The sequence below is a fragment of the Vanellus vanellus genome (assembly GCF_965231255.1).
Source record: "Vanellus vanellus genome assembly, chromosome: 3".
Classification (NCBI taxonomy): Eukaryota; Metazoa; Chordata; class Aves; order Charadriiformes; family Charadriidae; genus Vanellus; species Vanellus vanellus.
Genome location: NC_138907.1, coordinates 32830976 through 32843287, shown reverse-complemented (window position 1 = coordinate 32843287; position 12312 = coordinate 32830976). Strand labels below are relative to the sequence as shown.

The 12312-nt window shown below is 37.5% G+C and overlaps 1 protein-coding gene across 1 annotated transcript in view; it reads left to right on the top strand.

Moving 5' to 3' along the window:
* Nucleotides 1-12312, top strand: part of BABAM2 (BRISC and BRCA1 A complex member 2) — a 178726-nt gene that overhangs the window by 60299 nt on the left and 106115 nt on the right. The window contains exon 6 of the mRNA XM_082481405.1: nucleotides 833-907. Within this exon, the coding sequence (XP_082337531.1) occupies nucleotides 833-907 (75 nt within the window). The remainder of the gene's footprint in view (nucleotides 1-832; nucleotides 908-12312) is intronic.

The window sequence follows — 12312 nt, the reverse complement described above, 5'->3', positions numbered from 1 at the left end:
CTGCTGTATGGCTACTTCATTTAATTAAAAAATAGAGATTACAATGAATTAATATAGATTAAATCAGGCAGGCATTTGTTTTTCAAAAGAGCCGACTTCATTGCTTCATAACCAGGTGGACAAAGTCTGGTTTTAAGGAAGTGTATGAAACAGAAAGGAAATCCTTTCCATTTCCTTTGCATACACTTTATACGTAAAAAAAAGCAATGTGTAGGGGACGCTTGGCAAATTTTCAGTAAACAGTTGTCTAGGTGTTAAGAGTCACATAATTCTGAAAACAAATGATATCAAACCTACTTCAGTTCTTTCATCTTTGTTTATTCAGAGGACACTTTCGATACGTTCTCACCTTACTCAACACAAATTCTTTTATGTATGCCTGCAATGTTTGTGAAGATGCCTCTATTTTATCTATATGCTTTCATAAAGTTGTCAGGTTTTTAGCTTTACTTTCAGACCATTTACAGGTCTCACCAGACCTTTGTCCGGAAATGAGTACAGCCAAGACAGATCTATAATTAGGGCCTAACAAAGTATGGTCTGATTTTTGTCATGCACATTGTTGTATTCTGACTACTTTTTGCTGCTGACTTACTGGCAATGTTGTTTTATGGTTCTAAAGTGTTTTCTCATATAACATCTGTGAAATGTGTAAGTTATTTTTTTCCTCTTCAGTAATTCCATTGAGAAATGTTGTTTTAAATCTCAACCCTTCTGTTTGGTATGACCTCTTACACATTTTTCTGGTTAATATTTCATCCTCAGAGTGTTCAATTTGTGGTTCTGTTTTAGACACCAGGTCTCATTAGTGTTACCTTTTTTTTCCGCACAGACTGGAGAATTCTCAGCTCGCTTCCTCTTAAAGTTGCCTGTGGATTTCAGTAATATTCCTACATACCTTCTCAAGGTAAAATGAATGTCTAAGTTGACAGTATTTGTGAGAGAGCATGAATTATTGAAATGTTCTTAGTAAAAGTTTTGACTTTCCTGCCCTCCTCCTCTCCAAGAGTTTGAAAGTCCGCTGTTTCTAAACCCGATTGGATTAGAAGCTGGAAGGGTGATGTTAGATGAACTGTTGTTTTACATGCCGTTTTACCAGGTAGTAAATATACATCTGTCACTCTAAAAGACCTTGTAGGATTTGGGTTGTTGTAGAAGAGTGTATGCAATGCAGAGTTTCTGGCTTTTCAGACAATATGATAAGTAGCAAACTCTTGACCATGTCCAAGGTATTATTTTGGGGAATAAATGTAAGTATTTCCAGATAAACTCCTTTCATAAGAGTAGATGGAATTTCATGCTATTTAAGTGTTGGTTTTTTTAGTGAGCAGTCCAGTTGTACCACTAGTCTTAATTGTAGAAGTAGAAAAGCGAACTAAATATACGATTTCTTAATAGGGAGTGAAAGCAAGTACTGATGACATGAACTGAAGGTTTTGATGATTATTTTGCTTCATTGTTTACAATAAACTCTAATTTGACCAGATGCTTTAGAAAGTAGGACTGTAGAGTGCGTGATGAGCGTTTATAGTATTTCTTTCTTTGCTAGGGAGAAAAAGGAAAAAAAAAACAACCAAACAAAAAATGAACAAACAAACTTGTGACAAACTACCAACATGGAATAATTTGAAATGAGTGGTTTTCACAGCAAGTGGACAGTCACTCTTTCAAGCAGTTACTGTGGAAGCCCATCATAATGTCAATGTTACTATATTCACAAAACACAGTGAGAGATCTGGGTTCTCTCTGTCTATCATTACTGTCAGAACAAAGTATCAGAACTTCTACTGATAAGGTTTGAGTCAGCTGATGTTACCAACACCCATCTTTCCTTTAAACTGCATGTCTGCCTCCTTACTCAGCTTTTTATTTTTAAATATTTGGAAAGGAGAACAGCTACTTAATGTTTAGCAACTAATGTGTTGATATAAAAGTGTCAGTGTAGATCCCATTACCTCCTCTTTATCTTATTGTTAGAACTGTCTTCAACTATTGCTAGATCACAATTGCAAGTGTGAATCTTCAGTGTTTCTCCAGGAAGAGGTCTCGAGCTAAGACCATGAAAATAAAGGCAGACACAACTATAATCTAACTGAAATTTTTATTTGTAGTCTGAGGTCAGTATCCTATGATCTCTTTACCTTCTGTAGACTGCTTGCTGTTAGAGTAATGAGCCACTCCTAACTTTCTCAAAAGCGTCCAGAAATTTTCAGTTTCTTCCTGTGTTCATGGTAGCAGCCGTTCTCCCAGCTGCTGTCTTTCATCAAGGCCTTCTCTTCTCACTTGATGGAAACATTTCCAGTCAGGTGTAAGAGGGTTGGCTAAGGTCTTTTCAGGAATGATGATGTTGAGAAGCAGGATGCAGCAATGGTTCACCTGGACTGCAGGATAGCTGTGATTTGCTTCTGAAAGACCCTGTGGAAAAAAGGAAACTGAGAACGTCCAATGTGAACTATGCTGTCTGCTCCTGCCAAAACTCCAAATTGTTATCTTTTCCCGGAAGAGTTTTAAATCGGTGAAGAATTTCAGGACGTGTGCATACCCAGTACGTTCAATAGTTTCAGCTGCAGGGCACTCTTATACCTCTGCTTAGCCTCTGGGGAAATGACATGACTGAAGGTTGGAAGGTGGTGTATGACTTACATAAGTAACAGTGATAGTAACAGATTCTACTTTTGTTTCTAAAGAGCAATGTTTTAATACATGACAGCATACTCCTTCTTATTGTAATTCCGTATCACGTTCCCTAAATATCTTCCAGCTTCTCTAAACACGGTTGGTATACTGTGGATAAATCATCAGTGCTCTACAGCTGCTTCCTGGCGCGTTGTTTACCCTGGGTACTGAATGATTTGTGGGCTGAGGCCAATGGTATGAGGTCCATCAAGACCAAGTGATGGGTCCTGCACTTGGGTGACAACAACTCCGTGCAGCGCTACAAGCTTGGGGAAGAGTGGCTGGAAAGCTGCCTGGTGAAAAAGGACCTGGGGGTGTTGGTGGACAGCAGGCTGAATATGAGCCAGCAGTGTGCCCAGGTGGTCAAGATGACCAACAGCATCCTGGCCTGTATCCAAAATAGTGTGGTGAGCAGGACTCGGGAAGTGATCATCCCCCTGTACTCAGCACTGGTGAGGTCCCACCTCGAGTACCATGTTTGGTTTTGGGCCACTTCACTACAAAAAGTCACTGAGGTGCTGGAGCGTGTCCAGAGAAGGGCTACAAAGCTGGTGAGGGGTCTGGAGAACAAGTCTCATGAGGAGCAGCTGAGGGAACTGGGGTTATTTAGCCTGGAGAAAAGGAGGCTGAGGGGAGACCTTATTACTCTCTACAATTACCTGAAAGGAGGTTGTAGCGAGCTGGGGATCGGTCTCTTCTCGTTAGTAACAAGCGATAGGGCAAAAGGAAATGGGCTCAAGTTGTGCCAGGAGAGGTTTAGATTGGAGATTAGGAAAAATGTCTTCACAGAAAAGGTTATTAAGCATTGGAACAGGCTGCCCAGGAAAGTGGTGGAGTTGCTGTCCCTGGAGATAACTAAAAAACGGGGAGATGTGGTGCTTAGGGACATGGTTTAGTGCTGGTTTTGGCAGTGTTAGGTTGATGGTTGGACTTGATGATCTTAAAGATCCCTTCCAACCTAGGCATTTCTGTGAGTAGTCTGACAGTAAACATGTATTTATTTTGCGTGCATGTATAGATTGTGTGATGTGAAGAGACACACACAGCAGGTAGCAGAATCAAAGTTTCCCAGTCTACCTCTGTTTTGACATTTCTAAAATCTTAATGTCTTAGCTTTGGGGTTTTAAAATGAATGTATTTTTGTATGTAGTAGCCTGGATTTTTGCAACAGCAGATCCTTCTTGATGGGCAATGTACTGATGAAATCCTTAGCTTTCTTATGCAGACTGCTGCTATGCAAACTGACAGGTTACCTGTCTGTGGTAGGGAGGTGATATGTAGTCTGGACGAGTAGCCACAGGAGAAGAAATCCTGTTTTATTCCAGTAGTGTTTGTTGATGGCAGAAGAATGGTTTGACTCAGGCTCTGGAATGGATTATGACAGTGTTCTGTAGCAGGCCTGGATCTTTTACCCCTGCTGCCTTTAGCTCCTTGTATTCTGACATTATCAGCTATATGAATGTCATCGCATATGCCAGCAATATAGAGGCAGGTAGAACTGGAGCTACTCTGTTGTAATTGAAATAATTATACTCAGACTACCCCAAATTCACAAAGCTGTTTTTAAAAATTCAGATTATTTTTAAGGTGTCCATATCTTTCTTATTGCTTTTTTTTTTATTTTTTTTCTTGGATGCACTTTTGACATAAATAGATCTTTCATTTGTTGCAATAACATAAGTGTGTGTTTTACGTCATGTCGGCCAGTTATGTTGGCTTCGATGCTACATGCTGTATTATAGTACATGATAGAGCATCTATTGATGCAGTGGAAATAAATGTTAATATATTACCGTGAAAGGTGAAAGAGCAGTTGTTAGTTGAAGGCTATTAATGTATTAACATCTTAATGTTTAACTGCAGAATTTAATGTGTTTGAATTATGTTCTAGTCTGTAGCCATCCTTATAATTTGCAGTAGCTTCTCTGTAATGATTTGCAAAGTTCAAACCTGTTATACTTTTTCTGCCATCTTCTTTTTTGATGTTTAATTAATACTACTTGTATTAAAAACTGGTGAAATATTTAAATACCATTATTTTTGCCTCATCGATTACTCCTGGTACCCCAGTGATTTGTAATGCTCTTCAGAAATTTTTGTTGATATCAGTAGGTAATCCCACTACAAGTGTGACTGTAAAGCTTTGTATAGTAACCCAGTATTCAGGTGTGAGGATGTAAGATGTGAGAACAGTCTGTAGTGTTACAAAATCTTTGGAGTTGTTGAGAGCACACTCCAGAATCATAAGATTTTACTCTGTCAACTTTGTACTGATGGTGGTGAGAGTATTCTCCTTTTGCTATGAATAATAAAGATTTGAAGGTGTAGCATAAGTTGGGTTGTTATGGACTTGAGAGCAGGATTTACCAGATTATTTTAAAGGTATTTGCTGCACTAAATATAAAATTCAGTTCAAGTGTGTGTGCGTTTTAAGGAAAACAGCTAAGCATATGAAGAATGATTCAGAGAGTAATGCAGAGTACACTGTCTCTTCCTTTGAATTCTGAAATTCTAGTAAAAGTTCTTCAGTTATTATTTATTTGGAAACATAATATCCCTTGTAATGGCTGCAGCAGATAATATTTTTTTCATAAGTTTTCTTGGCATATTTCTTCACAGTTGAAAGAAAAAGTATCATTCTTGATTTTCCAAGCTAAAAGAAATGCTGGGTTACACTGAAAAAACACGTTTAGGAAAAGACACCCTTTCATTATTTTTTCCTTTACAAAGTTATACTTTAATACGAATGTTTTGAATTTAATGTGGACCTTTGTATCCACTTTTACATTGTTTTCTTATGCAAATCCATTTGGCATAAATGAAAATTTTAAATGTTGAAACAGCTACAGAATCAAGCTGGTGGCTCAGATTACTGCAAGGTTCATTACTGGTAAGTCTCTTTCATTAAGGTTCTGTTATTTGACAGGAATGTGGCTTTGGCTCAAGAAAATCCTTATATCTATATCCATTTACTATTATACTTTCCCTTTTTTGCAGTTGGATTTTTAATCATCAGATTTATTTTGGCTTAAATTCTTTCCTGTTGGTTGCAACATTTTTAATTTTTGCCCCAGTACTTTATAAATTGCAGTATTCACTGTACCTACTGATTTTGAGAGTCGGTGTCTAGTTCACATTTGTGCCTTTTTACAGATACCATGTATGCCCCAGTAATAATGAAGGTAATAGACTCAGCATCTAAAATACCTCATCCAAATTTTGTTTCATTTTTCATAGTTGTGTTCAGCTATAACATGTGTTATCATAATGATAATTCATTAAATATCTCCAGCTCAGTAACTTAAAAATGGTACCGGATTATGTAACTGTGGTATGATTGCACAATATAAGTGAACCTTAGAGTATGTTGCCAGTGATGCTGTTGAAACAAGACATTTTGGTATTTTTCTTTTATTTCCATGGTTTTTTGAGTTTTTGGCTAAGAAAGATGTGCCCTGGTTACCCCTACCTTCTTGTATATATTTTACAAGTATTCTTTTCCTATTCTAGTGTACCTGCTTTTTATGGCCTGGTAAATAGCTAATATCTGGACCAATTTAGCTATGGTATTGTGACCAGTAGCCTTCCAATAATTTCTTACAATTCAAGGGTAAAGGAAATATGCAAAGCAGGCCTAATTTGTTTTTGTAGGAGATTTAAAGAATCTTTAAACCTGTTTTTTCTGAAGACCTTTTTTGTGATGACCATCATATTTAGTCCATATCTTTCAGAACTGAAACAAATAACAGACATTGTCTAGACACATTGCCAGGGGCCAAACAGTTGTGTGTAAGACTGTCAATGGAAAAGGTTTATCCTCAAGTTCAGACTGAAAGATAAGAACATATTTGTGTTTTTCCTTACTGTGATTTCATCATTTGGAAGCCTGTTAAAAGGCTTCAGTGCAACTTTTGTTTACGACGTAGATCAAATTCCAAGTACTGTGAAAAGACTGCAATACTGGTGTATGTTTGAGTAATCAACTATAGTAGAGAACAACCAAAATTTAAGTATAATATGCAGGGTCAAATGAGACTTTTGCCAGGCCAGTTCCTTTACTATTGTGATTTAACAGTTTGATTTATTTGACAGCATTTAAGGTTTGTGTTAAATTGCTGCAAATACCAAAACATAAATACGCTTGTATAAAAAGTAGTACTTCAGCTGCTTAACTCAAAATTTGAGCTAAATATTCTATAAAATGGAAAATAAAGAGGTGATTGGTGACAGCCAAAATGGCTTCACTAAAGACAAATCACGCCTCACAAATTAGGTGGCCTGCTATGACGGGGTTACAGTGTTGATGGATAAGAGAAGAGCAATTGACATCACCTACCTGGACTTTTGCAAAGCATTTGACGCTGTCCTGCATGACATGCTTGTCTCAATTCGAGAGAGATGGATTTGACGGGTGGACCACTCAGTGGATAAGGAATTGGCTGGATGGCTGCACTCAAAGAGTTGCAGTTAATGGCTCCATGTCCAAGTGGCAAGTGGCGTTCCTCAGGGGTCAGTACTGGGACCAGCACTGTTTAACAGGTTGGTTTCTTGGCAATGCGGATTGTGGGATTGAGTGCACCCTCGGCAAGTTTACCAACACTACCAAGCTGTGTGGTGCGGTCAACATGCTGGAGGGAAGTGTTTCCATCCAGAGGGACCTAGACAGGCTTGAGAGGTGGGCCTGGGCAAACCTTATGAAGTTCAGCCAGGCCAAGTGCAAGTTCTTGCATGTGAGTCGGGGCAATCCCATGCACAGGCTGGGCAGAGAATGGATTGAGAACAGCCCTGAGAAGAAGGACTTGGGGCTGTTGGCTCAATATGAGCCAGCAATGTGCGCTTGCAGCCCGGAACACCAGCCACATCCTGGGCCACATGAAAAGCAGCATGGCCAGCAGGTCAAGGGAGGTGATTCTGCCCCTCTACTCCACTCTTGTGAGATCCCACCTGGAATAGTGCTTACAGCTCTGGGGCCCCCAACCTAAGGACGTGGACGTGTTGGAGCGAGTCCAGAGGAGGGCCACAAAGATGATCAAAGGGCTGGAGCACCTCTCCTATGAAGACAGGCTGAGAGAGTTGGGGTTATTTAGCCTGGAGAAGAGAAGGCTCTGGGGAGACCTTATTGCAGCCTTTCAGTACCTGAAGTGTGGGGCCTACAGGAAGGATGGGGAGGGACTCTTTATCAGGGAGTGTAGTGACAGGACGAGAGGTAATGGTGTTAGACTGAAGGAGGGTAGATTTAGATTAGCTATTAGGAACAAATTCTTTACTCTGAGGGTGGTGACACACTGGAACAGGTTGCCCAGGGAAGCTGTGGATGCCCCATCCTGGAAGTGTTCAAAGCCAGGTTGGATGGGGCTTTGAGCAACCTGGTCTAGTGGGAGGTGTCCCTGCCTATGGCAGGGGGGTTGGAATGAGATGATCTTTAAGGTCCCTTCCAACCCAAATTATTCTATGATTCTGTGGAAAAGTGTAATATTTTCTTTTGCTTTTAAACTTAATCTGATTTTGTTGGTAGCTGGCTAACTAAAGCCTGATGTGTAGTGTTTTAAGGTTACAAAGTCAATGGCAAGAAGGAATTAAGAGTCCAGATCTGACTTGATCTTTTTACAGTAGAGTATTTTATGCTATACTGCGCAGCTACCTCTCAAAAGAGCATAGAGCATTATGCAGTATATACTATTTGACTATTTTCCCATAATGTCTTCTGTATTGGGTAGAATAATGGACCTGTACATTGCATAAGGCTTGTCATGTCCGTTGTGCCAGTTGTCATTTTACCTCTTTTACAAACTGGAAATCTGGCAGTTTATAAGACTTGTAGGAAATCCTGAAATAATATGTAGTTCTCATAATTCACAATAATACATAGATTGCTATTAATCTTATACTACTTAAAACTTTGTGACAGGGGCATAAAGGTAACTTCCTGAATTGTATTCCTTAATGTATTCCTTATCTGGAGATGTATGTAAGCATTCAGAGAAAATAGTTTGAATTTTAAAAGTAGATGTCAGTATGATATTCACTAGATTGCTTATTGTACTAGCATTAAATTACTTGAACTGAATATCGGGTCGTCAAAGATTGTCTAGGTTTCTTCTGTTAATAGTTTAAAGGCAAACTTTATAACATGCAATTATAATGAGCCATTGAGATTTTAGATTAGAAGTGGGTCTGTGCAAGTTAGTACTGGCATCGTTCAAAACAGAATAGTTTGCAATAACTGAAGCCAGTAAATTGTATGATCTAAAGGCTGTGAAAATAAATGTAACCTGTGTGTGTGGAAGACATTTATCAAGAAGAGCTGTCATTGATACTTGACTCTAAGAATCTTTCATTTTAGCCTGTGGCCAGAAACCTGCAGTTTACTTTTACTGTCCAGTTTTTTCATCGAAAAGTACTAAATGAAGTACCATGGAGGAGGTATTCCTTTTCTCCAGTATGGTGGCCAGTGTCAGAGTAGCAGCCTGTTGCCAGAAGCATGCAAACTCCAAGCAGGGGAGCTTACATAATGAATGAGGGCAAAAATTAAACAAAATTAAAATGTGTTTATGTTGTGATTTGTTTCTGGCAATTTAGGAAGTTGTGGAGTCAGAAAAATAGTGACCTTTTTGGTGAGAAAATATTTTTGTGTGTCTAGTTTTTCGTAATAGTTTAAAAAACATAAGATGTCAGCTGTAAAAATTTAGGGGGGTTGTTTTGGCTTTTTTTTTTTTTTTATTTAGCAGGATGTTTCAGTTTTCACTGTAGGTGAAAGTGTAAGACCTTACTTATTCCACTGTATAGAAGCATTGTGCTTCTTAACTAGTCTTACTGCTGCCGTCTAATTATTAGCTTTACAGAGTTTTGCAGTGTAGGTCAGCCCTCTTGCCTTGCCATAGAAGCTACTGATTGAAATGTTACTGCTATAATTCATTGAAGCTCCAGAAACACTTAACAGAAACTACGATATATTTAGTCATCCTTTCATGATTATATTCTAATATGGGCTGCCCACAATCCAAGGGAAGCAAAGCCCTGTAAAGTATGCTTTATAATCAGAACATGTTGTATTTGAATTTTGTAAACTGATCAGTTCCCTTCATTCTCACTAAATTTTATTAATACAACTTTTTCACAACAACATGATTTGTTTGTGGTAACTAGTCACTAAAACCACATAAAACATGTTAGTGTCGGGAGCACCTTAAGCTCCATATGCTGAAAGCCAAAAGCAATTTTTTAAATCAGCTTTTTCTGTAATTCATTGGCAGGTTTTGTTAATAAGATCTGTCAACTGGAACAGCTCATTCTGCACAGCTGATGATTTTTATAGGTTATGATCTTAATATGAATCATAATCTCCAATCAACTGCATTTCTGGTGACAGTTATCTTATATTTAAACATTTTATTTTCATAATGCAATAGTAAAGGAAAGGACTGCCACATCTACTGATAAATTAAAACTTATGATGGCCATCTCATTTTCTGTGAATTTTTCTCTAATTTGATAGAACTACTAATTTGCTCTTCTGAGATGAGTCGAAATAGGGTATACTCATAAATGTAAAAAAAAAAAAAAAAAAAAAAAGAAAAACAAGTTAAAAAGAACAGCTTCTGCAATTTAAAAGCCTTTTTTGCATCTGGTGGGAAAGTTTATAGACACGATACATTGCGTGACTTGGTTCAGATTTACTGCCTTGTTAGGGCTTGTAATTTTGTACTGTTGCTTTACATTTGCATTCTATGTATTGCATAGGAAGAATGGAATTCAATAGCCTTAAAAATAATTGCAGGTTATTACATAATGATGATGCCTATTTTATCTGTCACGGTCCACCCATAGTATGTAGAACAAGCGATGTACAGTGGTCTTAAACTGGGAAGAGGATCTTGGATATATATTTTTTTAAAACTTTTTCCTTAGTTCCCCATTTCATGTCTTCTTGAAAGGAAGAATACTTGAGAAGTTGTTAAGCATAGAATATCAGCATAGCAATAATCTTTAAAATTCATTAACCAGCAACGCTGCATTTGCAAATACAGAAGTACATAAAGAATGATGGTAGGATGTCAAGAAGGCTATTTCGGTGCTAAGCCTACAGCCTCTTTCTACTCCTAGGTTTCTTCCTTAGGCTTCAGATCAGGGCTTAAGTCCTACAGCAGCTCATATTTTGAGGTTTTAAAGTAAATTTTGTATACAAAAGTGCGTTATTTACTGTTACAGTGATTGGGTTGGTTTAGTGTTTTGGGGTTTTTTTTGTTCTGGCTTTCAGACTACTAGATTATGTCTGTTTTAAGAAAGAATAGTACTAACACAAATGTATGTCTATATGATGATTTCATATGATTCTTAGTCATTCTTGTTTTGTGATTTGCACTGGTATTAAATACACAAAATCCTTTGATGGCTGTCAATCTAAAAAGGTGGGGTTTGTTGTTGTTTTTTTTTTTTTTTAAGATGTATCTTAAAAATAACTGTGGCAGAGTGTATTACACTGCTCACTTTTATTTGGTTTCATAGGCTTAAAGGTTTAAACCAAAAATATTTTTTAAAAAAAGAGAGAAAAATTAAAGCTTTACTGTTGAATCAGTTACTCTCAGCAGTAAACATTCTGAGGTTGGATGATCCATCACATTTATTTTTGCCTAATTGATACTGACAATGTCATTGATCATAATTTCTTGAAACATAAAGTAAAAAAAAAAAAACTAACCAAAACCCGAAACATCCAGGATGTTTTGCTTCCATGTTACCAAAAGAATTTTCTCCACTAATTGATAATGAATAATGTGCCATGTTTCTGTCAAGCTTTGGACTTCTATAGTAAATTCTATTTAGGAAAGTAGTTGCTTATTTACACAGGGTCTATTTCGGTATTTTCTGTTTTAGAAGAAGACTTTAGATGGAGAAGGCTAGAGGAAAGACTGCCTTGTGCAGCAGCATCTCAGCAAGACAGTGAAAGAAAGATAAATAAAACTTAGACCTGTTGACTATTTCTGTTTTAATGATTTAAGTGTTCATGCTAGAACTTGTACGTCTTTTATGTGCTGGGACCTGTAATCATTGCAAACAGCACGTCCAGGGGAGAGATGGGGCAGTGGGGAGGAGCATTAATTTGGCTTCATTGGATGCAATTAGGTACACTCCTTAGGTCTTAACAGGTTACCAGGATATTAAAATTTGGGCAAAAAGATGTCTGTGAATTAGATGTTGTTTTTCAATTACATAATGAACTGTCTGGAGTGCACATACAATATTTAAGTATACCCATGTAATATAGATAAGAAGTACTTCTGCTGAAGGAAAATAGTGAAATAGAGTTAAACTAATAACACTACTCCAACTCTCGCCATTCTGTTCATTTTAATTAATTGCTTATTGGGGTTATCTTTTGTAATAAACTGCTGAAATACGTACCTTTTTTAGTATATCTGAACATGTTTATGTATTTGGAGATATCAGATATTCTGTGTTTTACTGTAAAGTCTCTTCTGGTCTAGAAAAATGTTAGGCAAATGTGACTGATGTCTTGACTAAAACTGATGACTGACTGATGGTATGTAAATAATCAGCTACTCATTTGCAAGAACCCTGAGGACAGTGTGTTTAGCAAAGAGTAAACATGCTCGTTCCAAATTATTATTTTCATTG